The 15,488-nt window shown below is 37.3% G+C and overlaps 1 protein-coding gene across 5 annotated transcripts in view; it reads right to left on the bottom strand.

The window, feature by feature from the left end:
* GGNBP2 (gametogenetin binding protein 2) overlaps positions 1-15,488 on the bottom strand; it is a 36,802-nt gene that overhangs the window by 21,024 nt on the left and 290 nt on the right. For 4 of the 5 annotated variants that reach the window (XM_045837173.1, XM_045837177.1, XM_045837176.1 and 1 more), the window contains exons 2-5: positions 14,891-15,089; positions 8,033-8,113; positions 6,349-6,602; positions 2,918-3,016 (exon numbers count right to left, since the gene is read on the bottom strand). In XM_045837173.1, coding sequence (XP_045693129.1) covers positions 2,918-3,016; positions 6,349-6,602; positions 8,033-8,113; positions 14,891-14,983 — 527 coding nt within the window. In that variant the 5' untranslated portion in view covers positions 14,984-15,089. Of the gene's footprint in view, positions 1-2,917; positions 3,017-6,348; positions 6,603-8,032; positions 8,114-14,890; positions 15,090-15,451; positions 15,471-15,488 lie in introns of those variants that run through there. The other variant, XM_045837175.1, reaches the window with a different exon arrangement.

Here is a 15,488-nt window from a genome sequence, read left to right as displayed (position 1 = left end):
CAACTCTGCCCCTCTCACCGGTCCGGATGAATGGTTGTCAGGACTTCTGTACAGTTCAATTTTCTGTCTATTCTGGTTGTTTTTTTGTTTCTAAATTTTTGTTGTCCTTAATTTTGGTTGTGCGAGGAGGCAGTGTGTCCACCTATGCCTCCATCTTGGCTGGAAGTCCCTAAAAAAGCTTTTGAAAAATATATTCTACACCTCAAATCAAGATCTTATCCATAATCTCTCTACACCAAATGTTTTTATATTACTCCTTCCATTCAAGATGAACTTTTTGAAAAAGAAATCTCTCCACTTCCTTGTTCTACGTCCATACTTTCCACTCACAGCTTAATCCATTACAACCTTACACTGCATTCACCTATCCACTGCGATCTGGATTCAGCTTCCACTCAACCCACAGAGCTGCTCATCAAGATCACCAACTGTGTCAGCTTTGCTACAGCTAAGAGGCACTTTTAGGTCATTGCTGACCCAAGCAGTAGTCAATACAGCTGACCAGACCCTCCTAAAAATACTGTTTTCCCTTGGTTTCCTCCTCTCTGGCCACTCTTTTTCAAGTTTCTTTACTGAGTTCTACTATTATACCATTACATTGAATCCCTTGGCATTCTTCTGTTTAAGTCTACTCTTCCTCTTGGTGGTCCTATGTATCATTCTCTAAGGTAATCTCGAACCATCGGCTACTGGCCTAGACCTTTCTTTCAATCTCAAACTTACTCCCAGACAAAAAAAAAACAAACAAAAAAAAACTTGGGTTTACTTGCATGGACATAAGAATACTCTCAGGAATTGTTGCAATTGGCTGAAACCTAATCAACTGGACTATACTTTCCCTGGATAAAGTCTAAACAGAAAAAGGGGGAACAGTGGAAACATATAAAAGGGAGAATCACAGTAGCATACAATGGCAGTGACTATCCAAAGTGGAAGAGAGGGAGCCTTGGCTAGCCAACTATACTCCCTGGTCTGTTCTCCATATAGCATGTGGGAATAACCAAAGCTACCTCAGGAGACATTGCTTAAAATCAACTAACTCCATCCATACTATTTCATAACTCAGCAAACAACCTTCTAAAACATTTACATTCCATGTGGTAGTGCTGTAGCTGCAGGGAGATGTGAAGTCTGTGGAGGTTTATTTAGTTTTAAGCTGAGACATCAGAAAACACAACTGTATGTTGATTCAATGAAAGTAGAAAACTAATGATGAAAATTCATTGAGAATGAGGGGAGACAGAATCCAAAGGGAAGAATTGGTGTTTGAACGAGGGTGGCAACAAGTACAGATATGTAAGATGCTAGAGTACCTGTTACTTTTTAGTTCCTCGATGAAGAATATGCACAACAACAACAAAAAAACAGAAGGCAGGCTTTTTATTGTACCATACTATTCTGTCGGTTTAGCCAACAGGTCAGTAAAGGTTACTGTCTTATGAGAAAATCCAACTAGATTTTGCATTCACAAACTCAGGAATTCTCTAAAGATACTTAATATTAAATCAAGTAATATGTGAAATAATCATTATCCTTAGATAACCATTTTACATTATGTAGAGCTTTTACTGGATTCAGAGTACTCTCACATTTAGAAACCATGTAATATGTGGTTTTTGTTTGGATCCTAATTCTAACAAATCAATGTAAAAAGACACTTTATGAGACAGTTGAAAAAATCTGACTACAAACTGGATATTAGATTATTATAGTTAACTCTGTTAGATGTTGTAATGGCAGACGTTGTAATGAAAGAAAATGTCCATATATTTAGAGATACAAGTGGGAACATGCAGGAATACAACATGATGCCCAAGACTTGCTTGAAAATGCTGCAGCAAAAAAAGGGTGGATAAGCAAAGCCAATGTGCCAAATCTCAGTAACTGCTACTGAATCTTGGCGAAGGCATTTGGGGAAGGGGGATCCTTGTATCTACTTTTCTCTGTGTTTGACAGTTTTCATAATAAAAATTTTTAAAAATATTTGTTTCTGATTACAGAAAAAAAATAAACCTTATTAATAGATAACTAACATACAACCACCTGGTCGTCAAGGTCTTTTTATCAGGGAGATAAACATCTATACATACAACAATGCTGTCAACATTTTCAAGGAGATACTGAAAACTAATTTTTGAAACTAATTCATAAGTATAATTTTCCAGTATCCCTTTCTCTCCAAAACAAGAGTTATTTCTCAGAAACTCCCTTCAAATTCCATGGCTTCTCCTTACCACCCACAACCCCAAGCAACTCTGTAGGGGCAACTGTGATATTGTGCTGGGAGATGAGGGCAGAAGCAACCTTGGGCATTGTAGCACCTAACCAAGAAGAAAACTTCGAATTAGTTACATAAATAAACATTACTATAACTGATTAAGCCTTTTCTTAATCTTTTAGAAAGATCTACAAATAAGACAAGAAATATAAGCTACATATTAATATAATTAGTATATATATTAATATATCACTTAATATGTTAATGTATTTAACATATTAGTATCATTTAATGTGTTAGATATTTAAATATCATTTGACGATTAAGTGTGAATATTTAATTGTCTATGTAATTATTATATTAATATATTTATTAATATTGTTAATATATAAATACTAAGTAAATTAAAAATGATATTACTATGAAAAACTTATATTGGCTACATAAATTTCCACAAACATCTCTACCTCTTTCCTCTGAAATACATTTCATATAAGAAACCTTTTTGAAAAACTCAAACCTATACTGAGAATCTGTATAGTATCAGAAAGGCCTACATAAGTAGGAGATACTTATTTTGACCTTTGTTATAATGTAACCAATTAAAGAAATAAGACTAGCAGTGTTTTCGTTCTTTTTACTAAACATAATCAACATTTGTAATTTTAACAAAGTATCTTGGTAGTCAATTCTACTTACCCCAAAGGTTTTGGTTTGTGCGTATCTAAGGAGTGCAACTGACATCTCTTGTTCTTTTTACTTTTTGGAATAGCATCTATCATGTCATTTAATTTGGACCTAATTAAAAATAAACCATTAAAGATTTTATTAATATATATTTTCTTCAACATTTTTGAAATATTTACTGGCTTTTAGTGAGAGTATATTTGAAGTATTAGAGACACAGCACTTACTTTGAAAATTTCTCAGCAAATTCTAACCCAAAAGAGACTGTATATTAGTCTTCCTATTCTATTCTCAGTCTGTCAAAATGTTAAGAGACCTGCTCTATCAATACACTCCTTCCCCCAGACTGCATCTGTCTCATTCATCCCTGCATCTGCACTTAATCTAGCACTGTGCCTAGCACTCTGTAACTGACTGCTACCTGGCTCTTAGCCACCTTCCCTTGTCCAAACATTATCGGAACCTACTATATCCTTGATGAGGAGTCATCAACAGAAATTTTATGCAAATACAGAAATATGTACAGCTAATATCCACACCCCACACCCTAACTTTTATGTATATCCAGAAACAAATCACTTCTCATCACCTCCACCATGACGACCTTTGCCCTATTCTCTGTAGTTTAGTAAAGTGCAACAGCTGGCTTCCCAAATGGTCTCCTTGCTACCACCCTTTGCTTTTACATTCCAAAGTTTCACTTAGCAGCTGGAGTGATCTTTTCAAAATAAAAATCCCATTATGTTTTTTCTGTGTTAAAAACCCTCTAAAGTTTCTTTTCTCAGGCAGAATAAAAATCCAAAGTCTCTACCATCACATCTAAATAGGAAAGCCCAGGATTTGGTCTTCAGACCTCTTCTCTTTTTCTGTGCACATGCTCTTTGATGATCATATCTCACCTCATGTGTTTAAACGTTATATGTATGTGTGTGTACAATATTTCCATATATATATTTACATACAATATATGTGGTTTAAATACTGTATTTATAGTTTAAATATTATATATGAGGGGGAACCAAAAAAACAAAATTTATTTATAAAAACTGTGTATTTATTCCTATATGTTTAAACTTTAGTCACCTTCAAAGTACTCCCCATTTGATGCAATACACCTATTGAGACACTTTTTTCCACTGCTCAAAAACAGTTATTGAACTCATCAATTTTGTTGCCTTTTAGTGCATCTGCCGTTTTTTGTTTCACCTCTTTCACATTGGAAAAATTTTGCCCTTTGAGAATTTTTTCATCCGGGGAAACCAAAAAAAAAGGTCACTTGGGGCAAGATCAGGTGAATAGGGAGGGTGGGGGTCATGCTGTTTTTGGTCAAAAACTGTTGAACACTCAGCACAGTGTGGGCAGGTGTGCTCATAAATCACCTATCATGAAATGGGCAAATGTTTTTAAAGAGTGTTCAAAAAAAGGTCACTGAAGCCCAAAGCAGCCTCTCACAATGAAGCCAGCTGGCACACTGACATAAATGAGTTCCTCCAACACTCACCTAGAGGCAGAAGCCTATATTACCAAAGGACCATTCTCCAGAAGATAATTACAGGTTTTTGGGGGGTCCCCTCATATATGTGTGTCTGTGTATGCAGTATGTATATATACAGGGACCACATACACAAAACATATGGAATATTATATACACACACAAATACATATACATATATACCCATGAGGTGAGAGAAAAAAATATCGATAGGTGTATTGCATCAAATGGAAAGTACTTTGAAGGTGACCGAAGTTTAAACATGTAAGAATACACAATTTTTATAAATGATTTGTTTTTTGGTTCCCTCCTCGTATATAGTATTTAAACTATAATATAGTATTTAAACTGCATATATAGTATATGAATACATGTGGAATATTATATACACACACACATTTAAACCCATGAGGTGAGATATGATCATCAAAGAGTGTGTGCACAGAAAAAGAGAAGAGGTCTGAAGACCAAATCGTGGGGCTTTCCTATTTAGAGGTGAAGGTAGGGTCTGGCACAAATAACAGCCCTTGTTTATTATAAAATCTTTTATTACAAAATCAAAAGCATGTAACTCTGTAACATAACAGTATCACACGCGAGTACCCCATTTGACATTTTAGGTGAAATGTTCGAATTGCTGTCCATCTCATGCGGACACTCACATACCCTGCCAGCCACACTCAAGCAAGCCTTACTTCTGCCGGACCCCGTATATTGTAGTGCGTATGTGTGTGCGCATGTGCGTGTGTGTATTCATGCTGACAAACAAAAATTTACATCTCTAGGCCAGAGCTGTAACTCTACTTGGATGTCCAATTAGTATCGCAAACTCAACACGCCCAGTAGTGAACTCTGCAAAATTCTGCCTCCCACTCTTATCCATGTTAGTAGAAGAAAACCATTTGTCCTACTCTTTAGACCTCAAATCTGAAGAATCATCCTTGATGTCTTCTTCCATGTCCAAACTATCCAAAAGTCCTGTTGGCTCATTCCTGAAATTATATCCAGGATTTTTTTCTTTTTTTCTTTTTTTTTTAAGATTTTATTTACTTACTTTTAGAGAGAAGGAAAGGAAGGGAGAAAGGGAAACACTGATGTGGGAGAGATTCATTGATGGGTTGCCTCTCATACCCCCAACTGGGGACCTGGCCTACAAACCAGGAATGTGCCCTGAGAAACCAGCGACCCTGGGCTTCACAGGACAGCTGGCACTCAATCCACTGAGCCACACCAGCCAGGGCAATCCAACTATTTCTCATTACTTCCGTGGCCACCATACTGTTACATCTCACATGGATTACTGAACAGCCTGTTTTTCTGAACTTCTTCCACCTTTCCATTTATTCTCAACAGAGGTCAAAATAAGTCAAACTTCAAGTCAGACATGTCACTCTGGTCAAAACCTTCCCAAATCTTCCCATGTCACTCAGAGTTTAAAAAAAGAAAACCCTCAGGATGGCACTCTATAATTGGGCTTTTTATTATTCCTCTGACCTTATTTTTTATTACTCTCCCCTTCAACCATCTGACTCCAGCCACAGTGGCTTCCTTGCTGTTCTTCAAATGTACCAGGAAAACCCCAACATCTGAAGCTTTACACTGCTGCTCCTTCTCTGCCTTCCCTCAGCTATCCCCACAGTTCACTCTGTTAAAGTCCATACTCAATGTTATTTTATCAGAGGCCTTCCCTAACCATCCTTCATATTAATTCTGCCTACTCATTCTCTATCTTCCTTATTGATTTTCTCTGTAATATCATACCTGACAAATTACATATGTGCTTATATCCTGCCTCTCCCCATAGGAAAACAGAAATTTTTAGTCATGGGCACATATAAAAGTACTGAACATGAAATCAAGCTTTGTCCCAACCAAATTTAGAATAAAATCTCCTGCTATCACTGAGTTTAAAAATTTAACAAACCATTTTTTCCTAATTGATTATACTTACCCATGTACATAAAATAAAGTATAAAGCTTCTTGGCATCAGTCATACAGCTTCGAGTTACAGACAGGACTCCCTTGGGCCCTATTGTCAAGGGTTCAAGGGCAGGATTTCCAGATTCTACAAGCTGGGAAAAGAGGCGCTCCACACTACGACGACAACCAACACATGGGACGAGCTGAGAAAGTGCACTCAAGACTTCACGTGATGTCACCACCATGGCAATACTTAGATCTTGTTGCTTAAGCATACTATGTCGCTGAGAGAAAGAGAGAGAAAAATGAAGAGGAGTCCTCAAGCAATACATAAAATTATTTTTCCACTACTACTTCTGGTTCCTATCCTTGTGCATTTAGTACAACCTCGAAAAGCCTTGCCATCTCTATCTGCAACTGAGTCAGAAAGGCAACGTAGATGGCTTTGTCCACACTGCACTGCGTTTGCTGCAGAAATCCCACTCTACAATCTAGGGTATAAAAGGCTGTTTAGGATATGCCTCAGCACAGCAAAAAGAAGCCCTGCATCTGGAAATTTAGTGCTTATTCAGTGCATATGAAACTTAGTACTCCTGCTTCAAATTTAAAAAATAAAAATTAATAAAGACACAATACAGATTTGCCATGTCTTCTGAACTTTTAACAACACACTATGTTTAACTACAGGAGTCAAGTTGGGATGGTGATCAGGTAGAGCAGCAAATTCTCAACCTGGAGATATGGACAGGTGTGCTATGGATTAGCAGGCAGTAACAATGCCTATCTTACCTATGTAGGAGAAGCCTGCAATGAATAACTAATATGCTGGTGCATGTGTATGCTATCTGTTGGTTATGACAAGGCAGAAAAATGACTGAGAACCACAGCTGTAGAGATATGGGCAAAACACTAGTAAATAACTTCTACCTGGATAGAGTTACAGTTACACTACAAGTAATGCCCCCAGCTTTACTAAAAACAGGTAACACCCAAAATAGATTTTTCTCACATTTATTAACCATCCGTTGACAGTTTTCTCCAAAAGTAAAAACAAAATTCTGAAATAAAAATTTATCCTCCATTATCTTAATTATATATAGTATATTATAAAGTACCATACACAAAAATGAGAAAGGTCACAATGCAAGATTAGTTTTTTTTTACTTGAATAAAACAATTACTACAGAAGAAAACCAACAAATTCTTAATGAAAAGTTGTATACCTTATCTTTAAAAAATAGTAAAGAACCCTGGCTGGTGTGGCTCAGTGGATTAAGGGCCAGTCTGTGAACCAAAGGGTGGCTGGTTGGATTCCCAGTCAGGGCACATGCCTGGGTTGCGGGCCAGGTCCCCAGTAGGGGGAGCAAGAGGAAACCATACATTGACGTTTCTCTCCCTCTCTCTCCCCCTTCCCCTCTCTAAAAATAAATAAATAAAATCTTAAAACAAAATAGGAAAGATGACTTGGTGAAATTAAAAGTCTTATAGACATGTAAAATGACAACACGTCACAACCAAATCTCTTTCACATAACAGGTACATAAATATATTCACAGGTGCAACAATAAAATAAAGCAACTTCAGTGTAATCTTAAGACCTAGAGAGCCCTAGGCAAAACAAAATTAATACTTATGGCTAAAATTTTAAATGACCCTTTAAACTACACACACACAAACACACACAATTTAAAATACCGAGTTTTAAAACTATTACCTGAATGAACTGCTTCAGTTGTGTACTATTATTTTGATGCCCATCAAGATTTAACACATTGTCAGGAAATTCCATCACCATCTTAATATGCAAAAGAATAAAAATCAATTATTTTATCTTATTTGAACACATGCTACAGACTATGTTACAAATACTTAGGACAGAAATAGACCCCCAAATCCAGATTCTCCCACTTGCCAAAAAAAGTTAAAAAAAAAAAAAATCCAAGCCACACGAGTTTTCTAAAGCCAGAAGCAGTATAGGCATTAGGGGCAAGAACACTGAAGGTAGGCAGACATGAGTTCAAGCCCCAGCTCTGTCACTTATAATCTGTCAGTTGATTCTCAGCTTCTTCATTTATAAAATGAGATTACATAATAATTTTTAGTATCTCTCACATAGTAGGTTGTAAGGATTAAATGATATTTAAAAGTATTTGTTGTAGTGGCCAATAGTAGCATTTACTAAACAAAATAACCTGATACTTTACGTTAAATACCCTAACATTTTAAATTGTTCCTCCTAACTATGGAATACAGTCTATGTTAAAGTTGCAAATGACCCTATATATGATACACATCACATATAAATGAGAAGTACTCAGATCAGTACTTTGGCACATAGTAGATGTCTGTTCTAATTATAAACTAAAAAGATACACTGAGATATTTATTCAATTACCAAAATTCACTACCAGAGGACGAGAAATATAAAAAAGCTTAAGGATGTTTCAGGATGTCAGATAATGGGGAACTAGTAATTAACACATTTCACAGCACTGATATTAAGAAGTACCATAGTTATGCACCACTAGAAAAGACCTATTATAACTAGGATATCACCAAATGAAAGCCGCAACCCAACTTCAGAGATGTTAAAAATAAGAAAAAAGTTTCCCTTTAAAACAATGAAATAAAGTAACACATTTGTATCTTAACACACTGTTAAAGGTATCAAACACACTGTGCTAGAACAAACTTCTACTTCCTGATAACAAGGTCCACAAACTCCTACAGACCCAAAGAGTACTTTCAGGTTTAAAGAGACCCATTTGAGGCAAAAACAAAACAGTAAAAAACCCACTTGAATGTGATCTTAAAAAGATTCCTTCCTTCAGCAACCAACACCACAAAGATCTGATTCTTTAATGGAGCTGACCACTCTTTTCCCTCCACATTAGAAAAGAGCCTTAAAAATTGCTTGTTCTAACAATAAACTGAGGACTGAACAACTGAGACAAGTGTAAGCAATACACATAATATCTTTTCTTGATTTGATAAGGTGGAAATACTGGATATGTGAAGTAGAGACACAAAGCTGATGCTAAGGATAGAAAATGATGCAGATAATTCAGAGGACTTGGCTGTAATTTCAAAGAACTAGAACGCTGGATCTATGATCCAAATGTTTGTGTGTGTATACTTTCTTACAGAAAAAGGCAAGTAAGTAATATATCAAATGTGACTATCTCTAGGCAGTGAGAAGGTAGATGATTTTTTTTATGTGTTTACATCTTTCTGAAACTTAATACAATGCACATATACTACAATACTCACTATCCAGGGGGGAAAGTTAAGTGTTCCTTGCTCCCAATTCTATATACATTACACCATATTGAAACATATGCTTTCATCTCAATAGATTTTACTGTTCTGGAAGTCTCTTCTTCCATACATACAAGCTATACGTTCAAATCTCAATTTAAAATCAACTGTCCAACCTTCAAGTTTATCAACTTCTCTGTAGTTTTCCCTCTCATAGGCTTCTTATAAATATTTTCAAAGAGTGATGATAATAATAAAGATACTTAATGTAGCTTCATATATACAAGGCACATATATACAAGGCTTCATATATACAAGGCATTGTTCTAAGTATTTTCATGTCTAAACTTTACCAGCAGTACAAAGTAAAACTGGCCACTAGTCCATCTTAATAACGTAGGTCTAAATGAACTGGTGAGGATGACTGAAATAAATGGGCATCTATGATGTATCTAATGATCCATACTGCCCATGGTGATTACCGTATTTAACTCAAATTAAAACACACACACACACACACACACACACACACACAGTAATTCTGGTAAAACCTGATTTAGGGGTAATCCTAAATTCTGACTCTGTAGAAGTGAACAACTATGTTTCACTTTTTTAATAATTAAAGCCGAAGTCAAAAAACACACCTATCACATCGAGACCTGCTAGTTGACCTTTAAAATATGTATTTATATTTTCGCTCTTTGGTTTTGGCAGTGGCCAAAGAGAGATGTCAAAGGGGATGTGGACATCATCGTTCAGCAAGCACCAAACATGCTGTGCCACCACTGTGGCTTGAAGGCCTACCACCTTCAGAAGTCCACCTGCAGCAAGTGGAGATACCCCGTCAAGCAGAAGAGGAAGTATAACGGGAGCGCCAAGGCTAACCAATGGAACACCACTGGGTCTGGTCATATGAGGAACCTAAAAATTGTATACCACAGATTCAGGCATGGATTACATGAAGGAATACCACCTAAACCCAAGAGCCCAAGAGGGCAGCTGGTTGCAGCGTCTCATTCATCTTAAGGATTTCAGTGATTAGTCATTCAATAAAATACAAAATATATTTAAATGTGTACACAACACACATAACATAGTAAATAATACCTGCTTTAGGAATCCTTTTTAAATAATCAACAAGGGTTAAAATTTTAAAAAAGAAAACCCTCATTTCAGATTTCATTTTCACCTAACTAGTACTGATAGATGTCAAAATCAGGTCTGTTTCTGTGTCTTTCCTCAGTTTTCACTGGCATGGATAATACTAAATTTTCTCTTGTACTTACTCTGCATTCACAATAGATACTCTGCCCTTGCTTTTCAAACATTTAGGACAATAGATTTTTTTTACCTTGCAGTTTGCTGGCCAATCACTATATGCTCAACACCGAGAGATGACAATAAGAAAAAGAAAGTAAAGGGAAACAAAGAGAATAGGTATTCTACTTTTTTCTCCATTCTTTAAAACCACTTCCTTGACTTAACCTTCATGTACAAAAAACAGTCATGTACGGTATTTCAGGGATGGTTTCCCAGAGGATCCCTTAGTGTCAGGCTTCATGATGAGGCTGCCTATCCTCACCTAGCCAAAAATACCTGGAACAAGTCACTGTCCTGCAATTATTGCTTTATAAACTTTAATTGAATGCATTACTCACTTTCACTCTTAAGTATCTGTCCTGGTTTCTCCTGACCACAGATAATCTGGTTTTTTTAGAGCACTCTCATAAGCTGTAAACAACAATATCGTTTGTATTTATTAAAAATCATTGTTACTTTAGTTTTCACTTCTTTGTCCTCACAGCTATTTGTAACATCACCTTTAGTAAATTTTACAATCAAGAGCTGAAAGAAAACACTAAACTTTTAACAAATGCTAAACACCTAATCCCCAAGTGGACATGCTACTATTATCATCTTTTTAAAGTCTCAGTTAAAAATGCTCACAAGAGTTTCTAGCTCATTCAGGTTGGTCTGAATTAGAAGGATAATCTGCATTCCACGAGTATTGCAGCAATTTGACACTATGTGTTCAGAATGTTTAAAAAGGTTCTTATCCTTTGATTCAATAATTGTACTTACAAAAGCCCGAGAAAAATAATACAAATGTTTATGCATTATTTATATTCTTATATTATTTACAGAAAAAACTAGAGCTATCCCTATGTCCAACAAGGAATGATTAAATTATGGCATCTGACAACAAAATATTACATGGCCATTAAAGCTGTTTAACAAGAGAAAAATGTTCTCAATGTTACATTTAGTGAAAAAAAAAAAGCAAGATACAAAGTGTTGAGAATAGATCTCAACCGTGGATCTCTGTGTGTATCTATGACTGGAATTACATCAAATGCTGCTACTATATCCTTAGTTATCTCTGATTAAAAATAATTTGTTTTCTTTGTCGTGTGGTTATTTTTCAAGATAATCATACAAATAATATTTTTTTCACTGTATTATTTTTTTAAAGAACCTAAAATTGTCATTAAAGATATCTCCGAACTAGAATCTGTTTTCACCTACCTGCTACTTTATAATTCTATTAACACAGAAAAGCATTTGGCCACACAGCATGCCACTTTCCTAAATATTCCTCCAGTTTACTTATTTAGGGTTTTTTCAAATACACCTACATAAGCATTGTACTCAAGTACTCAAACCCACCAAACTACCACAAGTCTTTTAAATGTGGACACAACATATCATATAAAGGAGGAGGCTACTTCCACACATACAAGCTTCTTAATTGTGTTTTACAAATACAATTTAAAATAACCAGTCTTAACGGGAAAAAAAAAGAATCAAAAAGAAAAACAAAAACAAAAACAAAAAACACCCACAAACATAAAATAGCCAGTTTAAGGCTAGAGGTTTCAGCTTCTCTTACTAAAACAATAAACATTTGTAACTGACTAAATATCACTAGACTTAACACCTAGGAGCTAACAAGATTCTAACACTCCTGGAAATACAGATAACAATGTTTTCTCCATGCCTTACCTATGGACCCTAGGAACAAAGTCCAAACCAAATGTTAACTTTAGGGATACATTGCTGACAAACTACCAATGGACCAGGGCAGAGCAAAACCTCTGTTTTTCCTTCGCTCTTCTCCAACAAGTGCTTGCTTTGCATTCTTCCTTTAAGTAGTATTTGGTAGAATGGTTCTGAAAGAAACTTGTTTCCCTAAATATAATACATTGTTGACAAGAATTTTCACTAACCAGCATTCAATGATGTGCAGAAGTTCCAAGACAAAACAATAAATAGTCCTACTCATTCCCTATGCATTCAAACCCTTCCAAAGCAAAGAAAAACTGATTTTCCTAAATGAAATGCTATTTTAAGATATTTAAATTAAGTAAGCCTAAATATTATTTGCCTTGGTCAGAAACCCACAGTGCAATAAAAGCAAAACTCAAAGCAAAAGCAAAACACCAAGTTCAGTTCAATCCCAACTTCTCTGGAGAGATAAGTACAATAATACATCACAGTGCAAGACCACATCTTTTTCTATAGAAAATTTTGGAAACTAGTATCATTGTACACAGAGTAGAGTATAAAAACACCCCGGAAGTTGGCTATTTTAATGTACTATGTAACAGATATATCCATGCTGCATTAAAGGTGGCTGTGTGGTCATGAGGAGAGAAGTTAGTGTCTATTAAAATTTTATAAGTACTCAAATTTATGTGAATTTCCTCTATGCTTTGATATTATACATTCAATAGTAAACTTATGTCCAAACCCAAAGGATTAAAAAAAAAAAAAACTTCAAAGGCATTCTGCAACAATAAACATAAAAGGTTGATATATGCTCCAAAAAAGTGTGTTGGAGGGGGTTCAGAGAAGAAGGAAAATGTGGACAGATGAACTCATATAAGGTGTTTTCAAATTGAGAAATGCAGCATTTAATTCGATCAGAGTGCTAATTTTTTTAACTGCTTAAAACACAAGTCCAATATACTTTTAATACAAAAAATGCAAATATCATAACCAAGGCATACGAGTATCTTCTAATGCTTCAACACAAATTCTCTTTACCTTATTTATAAGAGGCCAAATCATTCTACCTTTTTCCAAGGGTAAAAAAATTATCTTAAGTTATTACAGATGCTTTCACTTAAAAAGTTCTAACAAATTAAGTCATTCAATAGATCTTCCAATCCTTTTAAAAGTACTGCAGCTCAATCAAGTCTTAATTGAGACTGGTAGACAGAAAGGCACAGACTGGCATCTCTACAATGACTTGCATTTTATGTAAAATTTGGAAAAAAGTAGATATTTGCAAAAAAAAAAAATCAGGAACAAAACAGATCAGCTACCTTAAGAAAACCAAAAAGGAGAAAATGAAGAGACTTAGTTACACCTTTTCAAAATAGGCAAATAGACTTCAGCACCATCAAAACAGATTTCAAAAGATATTATGAATAGGTTCATTTCATTTCTTAGGAAATAGTGGCAACAACTGCACTCATTTCCTGTTCAGATTCGATTCAAATTTCTGCCATTTCCTTTTAAAGGAAATACTACAGCAGTACAGAGCAGAGGGTCGTAATGCTGTACCACCATCAAATCTAATAAGGAAAACTACCAAGAATTGGGTTTTGACATTCAAGATGAACAATCAGTTTTTTACAATGCTCTTAACATTCAATAATTTTGCTTCCTTAAAAACAAATGTCTACCAGTGAACTAAAGAACAACTAATGCCAAGAAAGCCCATTCTGAAGAGTCATGGCCTAGCAGTAAAATCATTCCTATGAGTTTTAATGTACTAGACAATTCGAGACTATTTACAACGAAATCAAATCATTTTAGTGGAATTTTAACTGTGCAAGAGCATGTCACTGTGCCCTCAATAATGTAGTGGGAGCTGTAGTGAGAGCTGTAGTATTAAGATGGACAATATACTGATAGCAGTGTAGCTGCGACACTTCCAGATAATTAAGGCTCCCCGAGGGTAGGTGGTTTCTGTAAGGCATAGGCCCTAAACACCCAAGATCCTTCAACCCTCTCCGAAGCGCGTGCTTTGGCAAAAGCAGCGTCCCCTAAAGGGAAAAGGGAAAGGAAAAACGGTTCAAAAAGGAAGGATAGCTTAGGGAGAGGGGCTCAAAGTCCGCACGGAGCACCAGGGGCCCTGCAGAGGTTACCGAGCGACCCACTGCAAAGGCGAGTTTGTGGGGCCTGCCGGAGAAAAGGCCTCGCCTAGGAGTTGCAACACACTCTTTCTCCAGTGCGCAGCGCTCGGCCTGGGGGAGGGGGAGGAGGGAAACAGCTGCCAGGGGAGCGGCGAGCCCGGCCCGCTCACCGTGAGGGTGTCGTCTATGAAGAGAGGAATCTGCCTCCTCTCGAAGGGGAACTCCTCTTCCCCGTCCCTGCACACTGCCACCAGTCGCGCCATCGTCCCCGACGCTGCCGTTGCCACCGTCACCACCTCCTCCCAGCTGCTGCTGCCGCTGCTGCCGACGCTGCTGCTCCTGCTGCTGCCGCCTCCTCCCAACTCCTGCCTGCAACAGCCAAACGCCGCGAGCTTCAGCACCCGCTGCCGCGCAGCACATTCGCCACGGGGGGGAGGGAGAGAAGCAGGAGGGGACCCAAGAGTCGAGCTGCGTTTCCCATCACCCGATTCCACACACGCTCAGCCAATCAGCGCCGAGCGGTGACGGGACCCGCCCCCTCGCGCCGCTTTCCCTCCCCACCCCCCTCCGCGGCCGGTGTCCACTCAGGGTCCAGAGGAGAGGCGGAAGGGACTCGGTGGCCCCGGGGCTTCCCCAGCCCGTCACTGGAGTCTCAGCTCCAGGACCTCACCCCAGGCCACAGCTCCACAACCCACTGCCCGCTTCCCGCCGCCGGGGACCCCACAGCTGACCCCTTTCTCCCCCTTTCTTAGAGCGCCCCGCCCAGTC

This window comes from Phyllostomus hastatus, unplaced genomic scaffold (assembly GCF_019186645.2).
Source record: "Phyllostomus hastatus isolate PE091 unplaced genomic scaffold, TTU_PhHast_1.1 phas_contig_210, whole genome shotgun sequence".
NCBI classification, from domain to species: Eukaryota; Metazoa; Chordata; class Mammalia; order Chiroptera; family Phyllostomidae; genus Phyllostomus; species Phyllostomus hastatus.
Note: the sequence above shows the minus strand (reverse complement) of the source record. Positions and strands in the feature narration are given on the sequence as shown.